Raw genomic sequence first — 18338 nt, forward strand, 5'->3', positions numbered from 1 at the left:
TGGAATGCAGAGTGGGGGAGGTGGAGGATACGGCAATTGACACCAATACAGTTGAAGAAAAATCAGATAAAAGAATTTTAAAAAAATGAAGAAACCCTAAGAATCACGTGCGACTCTATCAAGAAGAATAGCTTGCATGTGATTGGAGTTCCAGAACAAGGAGGGATAACAGAAAATGCAGAGAGAATAGTTGAAGATCTGTGGGCAGAAAACTTCCCTGACATCAAGAAAGATGAAAGGATATCTATCCAAGATGCTCATCAAACCCCATATAAGATTGATCCAAAAAGAAAATCACCAAGACATATTATCATCAAACTTCCAAAACCAAAGATAAAGAGAAAATTTTAAAAGCAGCCAGGGATAAAAGAAAGGTCTCCTAAAAGGAGAATCAGTAAGAATAAGTTCAGACTACTCAGCAGAAACCATGCACTCAAGAAGGCAATGGGATGACATACATAGAGCACTAAAGGAGAAAAACTGCCAGCCAAGGATCATATATCCAGCAAAACTCTCAAATGTGAAGGTGAAATTAAAACATTTACAGATAAACACAAACTTAGAGAATTTGCAAAAACCAAACCAAAGCTACAAGAAATACTAAAGGAAATTATTTGGTCAGAAAACCAATAATATCAGATACCAGCACAACACAAGGTCACAGAACAGAACATCCTGATATCAACTCAAATAGGGAAATCACAAAAACAAATTAAGATTAATTTTAAAAAGAAAAAAATGCTCAAAACAGGGAATCATTGAAGTCAATATGTAAAAGATCACAATAATCAAAACGAGGGACTAAATGCAGGTGGCATAGAACTGCCATATAAAGAGGGAAACAAGGCGATATAGGACAATACTAGTTAGGTTTTTACTTAGAAAAATAGGAGTAAATATTAAGGTAACCACAAAGAGGTATAACAACTCCATAACTCAAAATAAAAACCAAGAAAAATATAACAACTCAGCAAACATAAAGTCAAATACTATGAAAAATAAGGAACACACAATTTACAAAGAAAAATGTCTCAGCACAAAAAAGTAAGTGGAAAAATGAAATTGTCAACAGCACACATAAAAAGGCATCAAAATGACAGTACTAAACACATACTTATCTATAATTACGCTGAATGTAAGTGGACTAAATGCACCAATAAAGAGACAGAGAGTCTCAGACTGGATAAAGAAACACGATCCGTCTATAAGCTGCCTACAAGAGACACACCTTAGAGACACAAACAAAAACTCAAAGGATGGAAAAAAATATATCAAGCAAACAACAAGCAAAAAAGAGCAGGAGTAGCAATATTAGTTTCTGACAAAATAGACTTTAAAGTTAAATCCACCACAAAGGATAAAGAAGGACACTACATAATGATTAAAGGGACAATTGACCAGGAAGATATAACCATATTAAATATTAAATATTTATGTACCCAATGACAGGGCTGCAAGATACATAAAACAAACTTTAACAGAACTGAAAAGTGAGATAGACACCTCCACAATTATAGTAGGAGACTTCAACACACCACTTTCAGAGAAGGACAGGACTTCCAGTAAGAAGCTGAATAGAGACACGGAAGACCTAATTGCTACAGTCAACCAACTTGACCTCATAGACTTACACAGAACACTCCACCCAACAGCTGCAAACTATACTTTTTTTTCTAGTGCACATGGAGCATTCCCTAGAATAGATCACATGTTAGCTCATAAAACAAACCTTTGCAGAGTCCAAAACACTGAAATATTACAAAGCATCTTTTCAGACCACAAGGCCATAAAAGTGGAAATCAATAACAGAAAAATCAGGGAAAAGAAATCAAATACTTGGAAACTGAACAATACCCTGCTCAAAAAAGACTGGGTTATAGAAGACATTGAGGAGGGAATAAAGAAATTCATAGAATGCAACGAGAACGAAAACACTTCCTATCAAAACCTCTGGGACACAGCAAAAACAGTGCTCAGAGGTCAATTTATATCAATAAATGCACACATACATAAAGAAGAAATAGCTAAAATCAGAGAACTGTCCCTTCAACTTGAACAAATAGAAAGCGAGCAACAAAAGAATCCATCAGACACCAGAAGAAAACAAATAATAAAAATTAGAGCTGAACTAAATGAATTAGAGAACAGAAAAACAATTGAAAGAATTAACAAAGCCAAAGGCTGGTTCTTTGAAAAAATTAACAAAATTGATAAGCCATTGGCCAGACTGACAAAAGAAATACAGGAAAGGAAACAAACAACCCGAATAAGAAATGAGATGGGTCACATCACAACAGACCCAACTGAAATTAAAAGAATCATATCAGATTATTATGAAAAATTGTACTCTAACAAATTTACAAACCTAGAAGAAATGGATGAATTCCTAGAAAAACACTACCTACCTAAACTAACACAATCCGAAGTAGAACTACTAAATAGACCCATAACAAAAAAAGATATTGAAAAGGTAAACAAAAAATTCCCAACAAAAAAAAGCCCTGGCTCAGACTGGACAACGGGTTGGAGAGAGACGCTGATGAAGAGTGAGCTACTTGTATCAGGTGGACACTTGAGATTGTGTTGGCATCTCCTGTCTGGAAGGGAGATAGGAGGGTAGAGAGGGTTAAAAACTGGCAAAGTTGTCACGAAATGAGAGGCTGGGAGGAGGTAGCGGGCTGACTCATTAGGGGGAGAGTAAGTGAGAGTATGGAGTAAAGTGTATATAAGCTTATATGTGACAGACTGACTTGATTTGTAAACTTTCACTTAAAGCACAATAAAAACTATTAAAAAAAAAAAAAAAAAAAAGCCCTGGCCCGGACGGCTTTACTGCAGAGTTCTACCAAACTTTCAGAGAAGAGTTAACACCACTACTACTAAAGGTATTTCAAAGCATAGAAAATGATGGAATACTACCTAATTCATTCTATGAACCCACCATCTCCCTGATACCAAAACCAGGTAAAGACAGCACAAAAAAAGAAAATTACAGACCTATACCCCTCATGAACATAGATGCAAAAATCCTCAACAAAATTCTAGCCAATAGAATTCAACAACATATCAAAAAAATAATCCACCATGACCAAGTGGGATTTATACCAGGTATGCAAGGTTGGTTTAATATTAGAAAAACCATTAACGTAGTCCACCATATAAATAAAACAAAAGACAAAAACCACATGATCTTATCAATTGATGCAGAAAAGGCATTTGACAAAGTCCAACACCCATTTATGATAAAAACTCTTACCAAAATAGGAATTGAAGGAAAATTCCTCAACATAATAAAGGGCATCTATACAAAGCCTAACAGCCAACATCATTCTAAATGGAGAGAGCCTGAAAGCATTTCCCTTGAGAACGGGAACCAGACAAGGATGCCCTTTATCACCGCTCTTATTCAACATTGTGCTCGAAGTCCTAGCCAGAGCAATTAGGCTAGACAAAGAAATAAAGGGCATCCAGATTGGCAAGGAAGAAGTAAAATTATCTCTATTTGCAGATGACATGATCTTATACACAGAAAACCCTAAGGAATCCTCCAGAAAACTACTGAAACTAATAGAAGAGTCCGGCAGAGTCTCAGGTTACAAGATAAACATACAAAACTCACTTGGATTCCTCTACATCACCAAAAAGAACATCCAAGAGGAAATCACCAAATCCATACCATTCACAGTAGCCCCCAAGAAGATAAAACACTTAGGAATAAATCTTACCAAACATGTAAAAGACCTATACAAAGAAAACTACAAAGTACTAGTGCAAGAAATTAAAAAGGACCTACATAAGTGGAAAAACATACCTTCCTCATGGATAGGAAGACTTAACATAGTAAAAATGTCTATTGTACCAAAAGCCATCTATACATACAATGCATTTCCGATCCAAATTCCAATGACATTTTTTTAAAGTGATGGAGAAACAAATCACCAACTTCATATGGAACGGAAAGAAGCTCCGGATAAGTAAAGCATTACTGAAAAAGAAGAAAGTGGGAGGCCTCACTCTACCTGATTTTAGAACGTATTATACAGCCACAGTAGTCAAAACAGCCTGGTACTGGTACAACAACAGGCACATAGACCAGTGGAACAGAATTCAGAACCCAGATATAAATCCATCCACGTATGAGCAGCTGATATTTGACAAAGGCCCAGTGTCAGTTAATTGGGGAAAAGATAGTCTTTTTAACAAATGGTGCTGGCATAACTGGATATCCATTTGCAAAAAAATGAAACAGGACCCATAACTCACACCATGCACAAAAACTAACTCCGAGTGGATCAAAGACCTAAACATAAAGACTAAAACGAAAAAGATCATGGAAGAAAAAATAGGGACAATGTTAGGAGCCCTAATAAAAGGCATAAACAGAATACAAAACATTACTAAAAATGACGAAGAGAAACCAGATAACTGGGAGCTCCTAAAAATCAAACAACTGTGCTCATCTAAGGACTTCACCAAAAGAGTAAAAAGACCACTTACAGATTGGGAAAGAATTTTCAGCTATGACATCTCTGACCAGCGCCTGATCTCTAAAATCTATATGATTCTGTTAAAACTCAACCACAAAAAGACAAACAACCCAATCAAAAAGTGGGCAAAGGATATGAACACGTACTTCACTAAAGAAGATATTCAGGCAGCTAACAGATACATGAGAAAATGCTCTCGATCATTAGGCATTAGAGAAATGCAAATTAAAACTACAATGAGATTCCATCTCACTCCAACAAGGCTGGCATTAATCCAAAAAACACAAAATAATAAATGTTGGAGAGGCTGCGGAGAGATTGGAACTCTTATACACTGCTGGTGGGAATGTAAAATGGTACAACCACTTTGGAAATCTATCTGGCGTTTTCTTAAAAAGTTAGAAATAGAACTACCATACAACCCAGAAATCCCACTCCTCAGAATACACCCTAGAGAAATAAGAGCCTTTACACGAACAGATATATACACACCCATGTTTATTGCAGCTCTGTTTACAATAGCAAAAAGCTGGAAGCAACCAAGGTGTCCATCAATGGATGAATGGTTAAATAAATTGTGGTATATTCACACAATGGAATACGACACATCGATAAAGAAGAGTGACGAACCTGTGAAACATTTCATAACATGGAGGAACCTGGAAGGCATTATGCTGAGCGAAATTAGTCAGAGGCAAAAGGACAAATATTGTATAAAACCACTATTATAAGATCTTGAGAAATAGTATAAACTGAGAAGAACACATACTTTTGTGGTTACTGGGGGGGAGGGAGGGAGGGTGGGAGAGGGTTATTTACTGATTAGTTAGTAGATAAGAACTACTTTAGGTGAAGGGAAGGACAATACTCAATACATGGAAGGTCAGCTCAACTGGACTGGACCAAAAGGAAAGAAGTTTCTGGGATAAACTGAATGCTTCAAAGGTCAGAGGAGCAAGGGCGGGGGTTTGGGGACTATGGCTTAAGGGGACTTCTAAGTCAATTGGCAAAATAATTCTATTATGAAAACATTCTGCATCCCACTTTGAAATGTGGCGTCTGGGGTCTTAAATTCTAACAAGCAGCCATCTAAGATGCATCACTTGGTCTCAACCCACCTGGATCAAAGGAGAATGAAGAACACCAAGGTCACACAATAACTATGAGCCCAAGAGACAGAAAGGGCCACATGAACCAGAGACTTACATCATCCTGAGACCAGAAGAACTAGATGGTGCCCGCCCACAACCGATGACTGCCCTGACGGGAAGCACAACAGAGAACCCCTGAGGGAGCAGGAGATCAGTGGGATGCAGACCCCAAATTCTCATAAAAAGACCAGACTTAATGGTCTGACTGAGACTAGAGGAATCCTGGCGGTCATGGTCCCCAAACCTTCTGTTGGCCCAGGACAGGAACCATTTCCGAAGACAACTCATCAGACATGGAAGGGACTGGACAATGGGTTGGAGAGAGATGCTGATGAAGAGTGAGCTACTTGTATCAGGTGGACACTTGAGACTGTGTTGGCATCTCGTCTGGAGGGAAGATAGGAGGGTAGAGAGGGTTAGAAACTGGCAAAATTGTCACGAAAGGAGGGACTGGAAGGGCTCACTCATTAGGGGGAGAGTAAGTGGGAGTATGGAGTAAGGTGTATATAAGCTTATATGTGACAGATTGACTTGATTTGTAAACGTTCACTTAAAGCTCAATAAAAATTATTTAAAAAAGTTGGGAAAAAGTTCACAAAATGTTTTTGAAAAGCGTTCATACTCCAGAAAGCTAGGAAGAGTCCTGGAAGGACTAGGAATAAAAAGATCTTCTCTATGCCTTAAGTTTGTCATTTGCAAAATGTAGATGATGCATAATCATCATGGCATTTGGATTCTCTGATATAACTACAGGAGCCCTGGTGGCACAGTGGTTAACAGCTTGGCTGCTAACCAAAAGGTAGGCAGTTCAAATCCACCAGCCACTCCTTGGAAGCCCTACAGGGCAGTTCTACTCTGTCCTACAGAGTTGCTATGAGTTGGAATTGATTCAACAGCAACAGGTAATATAACCGTTGCGCTTCCTGTCTCTCCAACTAGAATACATGTTCCTCAAAGGCAAATGAGATCACTAATTTATTGTACCCCAACACACAGCACAACGTCCGGCACATGTAGCTGCCCAAAAAATTGTTTATGGAATGAATTCATGATACAAAGTTAAATGACACATCATGGTCCTCAAGAATCCATAAGTGCTAGTAAGATAAATAAGCGTGCAAAGGTGAGATCCTAATGTTTTTTCTACTTTGTTACCAACCCTTACAAAATTCATAAATTCTATAAGTTTTGCCTCTGGAATTACTTCTGAAAGTTTTCTCATTGTTGTCACTGATAATCTTGCTAATCCAACACTAACAGCATCCATGAAACATATGATTCTATTTTCCTTCCTGTTTCACATTCCATGTTTCTCAGTCTGCAGTTCCTCCGATTTTCACTATCACCACAACCAACATGGCTGCATTTCTGTTTGGTACATGGCATGTTCTAATTTGCTGGATCCCTTTTTCCTTTTAATGTTTCCTTAATGTTTCCAGAGTTTAGGACATCATAACCAAAGTTTAATTGCAAAGGAGTTCAGAATAAGATTTATGTCTTTAAAAATTGAGCTCTGGTTGAAGTGATGTTAAAAAATGCTAAACTTGGTCAGTTTCTGGTTTGAGAAGAGTTAACCTTCCAGTGGTAAACTTTTATTAAAAGCTGTCTCTCTTAATTGTTTAGTGCTGCTGTAACGGAAATACCACAAGTAGACGGTTTCGACAAACCGAAGTTCATTCTCTCACAGTCTAGGAAGGTAAACGTCTAAATTCACGGTGTCAACTCCAGGGGAAAGCTCTCTCTCTCTGTTGGTTCTGGAGAAAGGTCCTTGTCATCAATCTTCCCTTGGTCTAGGAGCTTCTCTGCACAGGAAATTCGGGTCCAAAGTACACACTGTGCTTTCTTGGTGGTATAAGGTCCCCTCTCTGCTCGCTTCTCTTTTATATCTCAAAAGAAGTTGGCTAAAGACACAACCTAGACTAATGGATCACAACTTCCATGGCTTCCACCAGTACAACTAAACGGTGCCCGGCTACCACTGCTTATTGCTCTGACAGGGATCACAATGGAGGGTCCCAGACAGAGCTGGAGAAAAATGTAGAACAAAATTCTAACTCACAAAAAAATACCAGACTTACTGGCCTGACAGAGATTGGAGAAACCTGAGAGTATGGCCCCTGGACACTCTTGTAGCTCAGTAATGAAGTCACTCCTGAGGTTCACCCTTCATCCAAAGATTAGACAGTCTCATAGGAAAAAACAAGACTTAAAGGGGCATACCAGCTCAGGGGCAAGGACTAGAAGGCAGGAGGGGACAGGAAAGCCGGTAATAGGAACCCAAGGTTGAGAAGGAAGAGTGTAACTATGTCATGGGGCTGGTAACCAATGTCACAAAACAATGTGTGTAAAAATATACAAAAAAAATGTGTACTAACTGTTTAATGAGAAGTTTGTTCTGTAAACCTTCATCTAAAGTACAATAAAAAATAATTTAAAAAAAAGACACAACCTAATCTTTTACATTGAGTCCTGCTTCATTAACATAACTGCCCCCCTAATCCCACTCATTAACATCATAGAGGTAGGACTTACAACACATAGGAAAGTCACATCAGATGGCAAAATGGTGGACAATCACACAATATTGGGAATCATGTCCTAGCCAAATTGACACACATTTCTGAGGGGTACAATTCAATCCAGGACACTGTCAAATTCTATACGTTGCAGCATTAGATCTTCCAGTCATTTATTTTATTTTGTTCAATATCTTATTGTCCTGCAATTTTAAAACACTTTAAATTACATACTAGGTTGCCTTACGTATGGACCATCTTTGGAGAGGATGATGTTTATATTATATACACATACAAGCAGCAAAGTCTCAAATCATTGATGATCATGGGCGATGTAATCTAGTTCGACATGATACAAAATTTTATATCTTACTCAACTCAATTCTTCAGGCTGGTGGAAGAGAGCCCGAATAATAATCAAAGAGCAAATCATTGACAATTTTACACTAGGCTTTTGGCTATAGTCCAGGAATATAAACACACAGCCTTGATTTCCTGTGTAGGCCAGTATTTTTCCACCACAATTATTTTCTTCAAACATGTTGGGATGCACCCCTCTTACGTTATATATTATTTATACATCTAGTATCAACGTTTCTAAAAAGCTTCAATACTAGAAGGCATTTTAGAGTAGTTGGTTTTATAAAGTTCCAATTTTCTTTTTTGAGGTTCAGATAATAAATGTTGACTCAGTGGCTTTAAATCTATAATGGGTTTAGTTAGTTTTCTTATCCTATTTTTAATAGAAGCAGAAAGCAGTACTATCTTTCCCTTTGAGATGCTAGGAGATTTTCTTAAGTAATTTTTCTTTTCAACCCAGTGCCCAAAAACCCAAGTGGTATAAACCTCTTAGACATTTTCTTTTAAAGGTAGCCTTCCTGGTTATGTTCTTGTGCCTTTCTTATCATTTAAAACATCCAGCTGAAATTGGGAAGAAAAAAATTGTCCTATGTAACTAAGTAAATCTACCACTCAGCTGGATAAGGGTCAACTGAATAAGCAAGTGTAGAATTTCATGACAAGTTGTTTGGGTTTATTTTTAATTGTATATATAAAAATACCAAGCAAAACCAAATCTGTTGCTGTTGAGTCAATTCTGACTCACAGCGACCCCATAGGACAGAGTAGAACTGCCCCATAGAGTTTCCAGGGAGCGCCTGGTGGATTCGAACTGCCAACCTTTTGGTTAGCAGCCAAGCTCTTAACCACTACGCCACCAGGGTTTCTATATAAAAAATAAAAAAAATAGTTACTATTAAATAAAAACCTCTTTTCCTGAGCTACTAATTATCATTAGGAGTAAATCCTGCTGACCTAATCTCTCATGCCAAATATTTTTAATAACACCATACTGAAGTCAATCCCTGCCACAATTTCCTCCCCGATTTGGATGAAATCCCTTGGTTTATGAGAAAAACCGGGGGAGGGAGAGGCTGTGTGGCTATCTGGGGAGAAGGGAGATGTTTCGCTGAGGTGTCCTGCTACTTGTATCATTCGCCACTTTGAAAACTCAGAATTCATGAAGAAACAGAGAATCTTATGTTATAATATTAGCTAGTATTCAGTAAATCAGGCTACCCTTGAATAACACTGAAAATGAACATTTTTTAAATGGCTTTTACAGAAAATTCCAAACATTCAGAAAAGTAAAGAGTAAAATAAACCTCCATGTACCCATTGAGCAGCTTCCACAATGACAATTTTGTCATCTAGACTTATTGATGTGTGGAGTATTTTAAAGCAAATCCGAAGCACCAAAAATTAATTTATGGCAAAAAATCAGTAAATGTTTCCCTCTGGGGGTGGAGCAGAACCGGAGAATGCACATGGACGGGAAAGGAGCCTGAGGCAATTTTCTGGGACAATGTCAATGATCAATATCTTGCTGAGAGTATGGATTACATGGGTGCGTGCATTTATAAAAGCACATGCAGAATTGTACACTTAAGGTTTGTGCATTTCACTGTACGTAAACTTTACCTTAAAATGTAAAAACAATCAAACTAGTTCCTTTTGTGTGTCCTAGACTAGCAAATTAGTGACTATATTGAGGATAATGGGAGTCAGGTTTCTCACTGATGGAGAAGAGAGCTACAAATGTGGAAAGGGGGAAGTCTAGAATGAACTCTAGAGATACACACACACACACACACACACACTACGAGTCCCTGGGTGGCACAAGTGGTTAAGTGCTTAACTACAAGTCGAAAAGTTGGTGGTTCAAACACACCCAGAGGCACCTCGGAAGAAAAGCCTGGCAATCTGCTTCTGAAAAGTCACAGCCTTGAAAACCATATGGAATCGTTCTACTCAGCCCACATGCGGTCACCATGAGTCAGAATCAAACCAACAGCAATTAACAACAAATACATAGACATGTTGTTGTCTTTGTGTGCTACTGAGTTGATTTTGATTCACAGTGGCCCTATAGGACAAAGTAGAACTAGAACTGCCCGTAGGATTTCCTAGGCTGTACTCTTTACAGGGAGCAGATCACCAATGTGATTAGATAGCATACAAGCCACACTGCCCCTCACCTTTCCATTCTCACTTAAAAATATATCCTGGAGGACTAATGGACCAAATCTACCATGGCCTCCACCAGACTGAGTCCAGTACAACTAAGTGGTGCCTGGCTACCACCACTGACTGCTGTAACAGGGATCACAATAGAAGGTCCTGGACAGAGCTGGAGAAAAATGTAGAACAAATTTCTAACTCAGAAAGAAAGACCAGACTTGCTGGCCTGACAGAGACTGGAGAAACCCTGAGTGTATGTCCCCCCTTTCAGCTCTGTAATGAAGTCACTCCTGAGGTTCACCCTTCAGCCAAAGACTGGACAGGCCCATAAAACAAAACAAGATTAAATGGGCACTCCACTCCAGGGGCAAGGACTAGAAGGCAGGAGGGAACAGGAAAGCTGGTAATAGGGAACCCAAGGTTGAGAAGGGAGAGTGTTGACATGTCATGGGGTTGTTAACTAATGTCACAAAACAGTATGTGTACGGTTTAAAGAGAAGCTAGTTTGTTCTGTAAACCTTCATCTAAAGCACAGTAAAAAATATATATGTATATCCTGGAGATCATGCCGTAGCAGTACCTGTTCTTACCTGCTTTACACGACTACAGAGAACTCCACTGTGTAGAAGTACCAAAGTTAATTCAACTAGTTCTCTACTGGTGGATATTTGGGTTGTTGCCGTTTTTTGTCATTACAAATAGTGCAGCGTGGAGTAATCTTGTATAATGGCATTTGGTGTTTTTGCCAGCGTATTCTTGGTAAAGATGGCAGAAGACCAGGCAGTGTTTCGTTCTGTTGTGCATAGGGTCGCTGAGTCGGAACTGACTCGACGGTACCTAACAACAACAACATTCTTGGGGTGGCGCAAACAGTCAAGTGCTCGACTGCTAGTCAAAAGGTTGGCCATTTGAACTCACCCAGAGGTGCCTCAGAAGACAGGCCTGGTGATCAGTTCTACTCTGCAAACAGCGCCACACAGAAATTAACACAAACGATCTTTGGGATACTGAATCAGGGTTAGGAGTTTCCCATCTTCTGAGTTATAAAAGAATTCACCTATGTTTTTCTGTTAATACTTGTATGGTTCCATTTTCACATTTAGATCTTTGATTCATTTGGGGTTCATCTTGGCATATGTGAGCAATGGGTCCACTTTTATCCTTTTGATATAGATATGCAGTTGTCCCAACATCATTTAAAAAATGTCTTCCCCCTTCTGATTTGAGATGCTGCCTTTATCATTCCTAACTTGCCATGTGCACTTGAGTCTATTTCTGGATTTTCTAACCTGTGACATTTCATTGTCCATTCACGTGTCAGTACTTCATTATTTTATTTACAAATATATGTAACTATCTGATACAACTAGCCCTCCCTCATTGTTCTTTCTTTACAGAGATTTCCCAGCTACGATTGCTCATTTATCCTTCCAAATGAACTTTAGAATTAGCTTGTCTAATCACCAGGAGGAAGCCCTGGTGGCGTAGTGGTTAAGTGCTGCGGCTGCTAACCAAAGGGTCAGCAGTTCGAATCCTTCAGGCACTCCTTGGTAACTCTATGGAGCAGTTCTACTCTGTCCTGTAGGGTCACTATGAGTCGGAATCGACTCGACAGCACTGGGTTTGGTTTTGGGTTTGGTTTTTGGTTTGGTTAATCACCAGGACTCCTTAGGAAACAAGCTAATGATATTTTTATCACATTAAAATTTGCTTAGGGAGAACTGACACCTTTATGATATGGAATCTTGCTATCCAAAAACATGGTATGTGTTCCTGTTTGTTGAGTTCTACTTTGGTGTCTTTCAGGAGTGTGTTTTAGCTCTTCTGCTAAGGTTCTCACATAAGTTCTGCCAATTTCTTAGCAATTTTTTTCCTAAGTAATTTTTGTTTTGGTTTGTTTCTACTATTGTAAATAGGGTCTGCTCTTCCATTATTCCTTGTAACTGGTTATGATTTGTACATGTGAAGAATATTGATTTCTATATTAATCTTATGTTCTCTGCTTTACTAAGTTTTCTGTAGTAATTTTTCACTGATTCTTTTGTGTTTTGCAGATATATAATCATATCATGTATACACATAATATATTCTTTATTCTTCCTTTCCAATTCTCCTCGTGCTTTTTTGTTTGCCTTGGTTTTTTTTTTTTTTTTTTTTTGCCTAATTCCATTGGGTAATAACCTGCAGAACAATGTTAAATATTAGTGATAGAGTGTATCCTTCTGTTGTTCCTGACTAGAATGGAAAAACCTCTAGTAGTTTCCCAATAAGTAAAATACTGGCTTTGAAATACAGAAACACACATCTATACAAACACCCATATACACACACACATATGTATACATGTATACCTTATGTGAAGAAATTATCCAATAATTCACCTTTAACTGATTATTTTTTTATATCAATACTTACTTTTCGTCAAGTGCCTTTTCAATATCTACACAAATCATATAATTTTTCTCTTTAATTCTATTAATATGATAAATTATAGTAATGGACTTACTAATATTAAATCACCCTTGCATTCTGGGAATAAAGCTCTCTTGGTCACTGTTCACAATCAGTCTAGGCTAAGCTGTGGTAACAAATAGCCCCTGTCTCAGGGGCCTAAAAGGTTTATGCCACATGCCCCATTGTGAGTCAGCTATAGTTCTGCTTCACATTGGCTTCATTCCAAGACCCAGCCCCTTGGAGTAACTGCCATCTGGAGTATTACTGATCTCATGGAAGAAGGAAAAATGGGCATGCTAAATGAAGGGCTGGCACTTAAAACTTCTACTCAGACATCTTGCATATCACTTCTACTCATTATTCATTGGCCAGAACAAATCCCATGGCCTAAGTTCAACAAGGCACGGATGTATAATGCTCCCATAGGGATAGGCACCACAAAGGAGGGGCACCAAAATGTTTGGTGAAAATCCAATCTACCAGTAGATGCTATTGGATTCAATACAGTGACACCTGTGAGAGCTGGAACTTGGGACTGCCTTGTTCTTGCCGGTCTTGCAATTTTCCACCTTTGACAGTCTAACCACTTTTCTATTGCTTGTTTTAGTGGAAAATATTTGAGTTTTCCATCTTTGACAGGTTTCTGCATTATGCAGTTCTGGCTTTTGCAGATTTTACTGTATTTTAGAAATTTTGTTTCAACATTCATAAAGGAGCTTGTAGTTTCTTTTTTGTATGGTCTGTCAGGTTTTTCTATCAATACTACACCTGCTTCATAAAAATAATTTGGACGTAAGAAATTACTTTCTTATTAAGACTGCTATGTGATTGACACTAATATGGTACTAAAGTTAAATGTATTATCATTATGTAGTGGGGAAAAAAGCTAACTTCTGCCTTGAGAGCTTATTATATCATAATGAAAAGCATTTAATATTATAATGTATGTGAGCTGCCTGATATACAAAGTCTATTTCCTTTTAAAAAGCAAAAACAAAAATCCCATTAGAGGTTTCCTCCAAGTAAAAAAAATTGGAAGATAATTCAGGAATGAAAAGCATCCTCTACAGAAAAGCCAAATTTCACTTACCGCCACCCAACCTGTGTCTGAGAGGTGTGTTTTTAGTATTTCCCATCTCCCACTTTTCTAGTCTGGATTGTAAAAATGCTACTTTTTTTTCTGTGCACATTCCTGACAGTACTTTCAACTAAACAACTCTGCTGAATTCTGCCGAAAGACAAGCCTGAACTGCGAACAGCGTTACTAAGGAGGTAAGAATTTTTTGTGGGTGGAAACTGGGGATTTCCTATCAGCCTCCTGCCTCCTTAAACCCCCATGGTCAACATGCTCCCTGGCTTGAAAGATTCTTAAGCAAGCTTCCCAACCTGCAGTATCAACATTGCCTCACCTGGCAGGCAGGTGACTGGTAAATATTTATTCATATTTTTCCTATGGACAAATCGAAAACACTAAATACTCAAGTGGCCTTTGGCTGCTTCCAAGGCTGCTTGCCTTCAGAAAACATCAGAGCTGCTACCTACTGAGCAGTTCCCTGACCTTCCCACTGTGCCAAAGGGCTGGGGCCCCGATGCATCAAGTTCTGGCTGTTTCATGTACATGCAGTTTATTTCAGCTTCAGCTTTGCTGCACACAGCTTTACCAAAGCTGGGAGTAACATGACCTTAATAGGCCCCTGGACTGGGGGCAGGGGTGGTTGGAAGGAAGAGAGGTAGGGAGAGGCAGAAAAATGGAACAAATGACAGTATAATTTGTGATTTATGTAAGTCACATAGGCCTTGTCAGTACATATTCAGCACAGTCTTTGAAGCCTTTGTTAACAGAAGTATATAGTCACGCCAAAATCTTTGATGGCTACCAGCTGTATGCAAAATTAGTACAAAATCTTAACGTTGTCACTCACGCTACGGCCAATCTACCTTTCTGGGACGTTCTTTACTAGATCGTCATCTAACCTATACACTGGCAAAAGTGACTGTTGTTTCTTGGGCATAGTTCATGTGTCCCCCTCTGGAGTCTTTGTTCAGGTTGTTCTTCCCTCTTGCAAGACATTCTCCATCTCATCTGCTTGTCACAATCTTAGACTTCAAGGTCCATCGGAACAACACTCCCCCAAGTAGCCTCATTTGGACTCCTCTTCACCTGGTATCTCTCTCCCCTGCATCCTTGTAGCACCATTGCTTAAGAGCCTTTTGGCACAGTATTCTAATCCTCTGTAACCCCCCCAGTCCCAGCCCACTCACCCACCTTACTAGCTGGTAAGCAACTTATGGGTGGGATCCTATGGCACTCTGTACAGTGATGACACATGGGAGTCATACCACCACTTGTAGCTGGGATTTCTGGTCTCTCTTCTGCCATCTTGACAATTCTACAATTCTCACAATTCTAGTGTAGCCCTTTCTCCAATCTCTGGGCTCTCCTGTGTCTATGATGGGGTGTGCGAGGGGCACTTGCTCAAACTCTGACCATGGGAAAGTCACCTTTTCCTCTGATGATTATACACACTCTCCAAGACACCTTCGAGGTAGTTAGTGGGAAGCAATGAATGGCTGAGTCATGGTGATGATTGAGTATACCGGAAGTAGTGGGCTGCAAATACACATCATTGCTATGCTGAAAGAAAAGGAGAGAAAACGTCTACTGCAATGACCAGGCTCCACCTACTCTGAATCAGCCAAGAGGGCATTAACTAGAAAATACAGAAGTAAACCTAATTAAAAAAAGTACCCAAGATGGTAGCTTTCTGACAGAAACCAAGGAGCTTTTTACCACATAATACTATTTCCTGTCAAGTGGGTTTGAAAAATCTCTTCTTTAACTCAAACCCTACACGAACAAAAACTGTCATTTGCTTTTACTTCAGAACAGGTGGCCCATCTAGGCCCTGGTTTTCTAGGATTTGGCCATAGCAAGAAAATACTAGCCAACACTTAAAGGAGGTCAAAGTTATAGCAGACAGTCTGATGTGAAGCACGCATAAATCCACACACACACAATACAAGAGTATCTGCTTGTGAAAGATAAAGTAGCATAAAATCATGTGTACAGGGCTCTCCCATTTATTGGAAAAGATTGTTTATATTTATTAATAAACACACTAGCTAGCAAAGTGCCTTCAGGGAAAGAGACTTACTTTTCACTGTGTAATATCTTCAAAGGATAAAAATAAATACATTTTTAAAGACACAAACTCCAGAACAGAAATAACTTCCAACGATTAAAGGCCTTGTACTCTACCTGCATGTTGAAGCTTATGTTTCTGGGAGGCTTCTCTCTAATGAATATTAAGAACGTAGGAAAGCAGCTCATGAATGTCCTTTATGGTAGGCAATTAGGAGTGCACTAAGCCTAATAACACTGAGAGAGGGCTAAATTGGCCTTTTAAAAGCAAAGATACTAGATTTCTGTTTTGCAGCCTCCAGTGCTTAGAGGGAAGGTCTTTTGCTTTCTAAACGAGTTCCCTTACAAGAGTAATAAAACCCAAGGGGATAGTTTTCTAATAGGTGGCTAAACTGGTCAGCAGAGAGATAAGAACCCAGTAGCTGTAAACTAACTTTCGTAAGATTCATGTATACATACACATTTTTTAGCTTTCAAAATGTTTGAAATAAAAGCAACTCTTTTGCAAATCTTCACTCAGGCAGACAGCTGGCAACTGAAACAGAGGTTAAGAAAACAGAAACACAGAAGCAAACAAAATATTCCAAAGTGATTGAGAATGCCCACAAGCTATTAACAATGTGAATTCAGAATAAAGCAACTGAAACAAAAATGCCTGGTCTTTCTTAGTATTCTACTATCCACAATTAAAAAAACTTCTTCAGAGCAGTAAGCCTAAGTCTTTTTATTCTTCGGGCTGGAAATTATGGGATGGGGTGGGGAGAGGCAAAGAAAATAAAGAGAAGACAACCAGTTAAAACCAAAAAACATTTTATTAAATGTCCTCACCTCTATCCTGTGCTTTGCTTTTATACAGAGCACTTTTAAATAAATTATCTTATAAACTTATGTATGGTGGTTAAGAACTATGGCTGCTAACCAAAATCTCGGCAGTTCAAATCCACCAGGAGCTCCCTGGAAACTCTACGGGATGGTTCTACTCTGTCCTATAGGGTTGCTATGAATAGGAATCAACTCGATGGCAATGGGTTTGGTTTTTGGTATAAACTTATAGTAAAGATTTCTTTCTGATTACACAAAAAACCACAATAGTGTTCCTTGTGGTCAAGTGATAATTACAGTACCATTAGCACAAGCAGGCTCATTTGATCATCCCACTGGTGGCTGGAAAGAGGCTCGAGGCAGGGTTTGCTTCCAGAGTGGGCTGTTGCCCGTCACCGCTGTAGGATGCACGCTGGAGAGGAAGGCAGGCCAGGCTTCAAGAAAGCCGGCTCTTTCTGATCACCTTTACTCTTTCTTTGCGTCACCACCGTTCTCCTTGCTGGACTTGAACATGGGAATCTGCTGACCTCCTTTGAGCTCTAAGAAGACCTCCTGAAGGTTCCAGCTGATAGAAAGCAAAAGCACAGTTGCCAATCAACGGAACACTCGGGCAAAAGATATGGCCAAAAGAAGGGAATAAAAGCAGTTGTTTGGAGGAATATCTTAAGGGTTTTGAAACATGTTCTCGTAGTGCTGTTAATGCACTGTTTCAATACCATTTTATGAACTCTTATTTAACCAATATTAATGGCAAGGCACATTTAAGGAAGAATGACCAATGGGCGAATGGAAAGAGACTCCAGAAGGAGAAGGAGCCGCTCATTTCCCATTTCCTAATCCACACCAACCTTCAGTTCCTGGCCTGGAACACAGCCAGCTCCTATACTAATTCCCGGCTGGGGCTCCATGAGCCTGGGGTGAGCTGGGTGGGGGCTGCTGAAGGGCCACCCAATCCTTTTGTCCTCGGGAATTAAAACATATCCCGGCTGGAGAGCAAACATCTCTGAGAGAGGTTTCCCGTGGGGGAAGAGAGTGGATGTAGCTATTGGCAACCAGACAAGAAAAGCCAATTAACAGGGTGGAGAGCTTATGTAAAGAATGTGATGAATAATTCTGGAACAGGAACCCAGGCCTTTATTCACTTGTAACGATTGAGGCAGTAGAGTCAGAAGCTGTAACACAGCATCAAGCCGTCATAGACTGCGACTATAACTGGGAAGTTTGTCAAACTCAGCAGCACAGGAGA

General features: G+C 39.2%; 1 protein-coding gene and 1 long non-coding RNA gene across 7 annotated transcripts in view; one reads left to right on the forward strand and one right to left on the reverse strand.

Annotated features, from left to right (window-relative positions):
• Positions 1-6805: 6805 nt before the first annotated feature.
• On the forward strand, positions 6806-16837 carry LOC126081507 (uncharacterized). The gene is made up of 3 exons (XR_007518413.1): positions 6806-7334; positions 14328-14400; positions 16791-16837. It is a non-coding gene; the product is annotated as an uncharacterized LOC126081507 (long non-coding RNA).
• LOC126081503 (cytochrome c oxidase assembly factor 1 homolog) overlaps positions 14078-18338 on the reverse strand; it is a 79726-nt gene continuing 75465 nt past the window's right edge. For 3 of the 6 annotated variants that reach the window (XM_049893459.1, XM_049893460.1, XM_049893462.1), the window contains one exon: positions 16708-17657. In XM_049893459.1, coding sequence (XP_049749416.1) covers positions 17558-17657 — 100 coding nt within the window. In that variant the 3' untranslated portion in view covers positions 16708-17557. Of the gene's footprint in view, positions 17658-18338 lie in introns of all 6 variants that reach the window. The other 3 variants (XM_049893457.1, XM_049893461.1, XM_049893458.1) reach the window with 3 other exon arrangements.

This window comes from Elephas maximus, chromosome 8 (assembly GCF_024166365.1).
Source record: "Elephas maximus indicus isolate mEleMax1 chromosome 8, mEleMax1 primary haplotype, whole genome shotgun sequence".
Taxonomy (NCBI): domain Eukaryota; kingdom Metazoa; phylum Chordata; class Mammalia; order Proboscidea; family Elephantidae; genus Elephas; species Elephas maximus.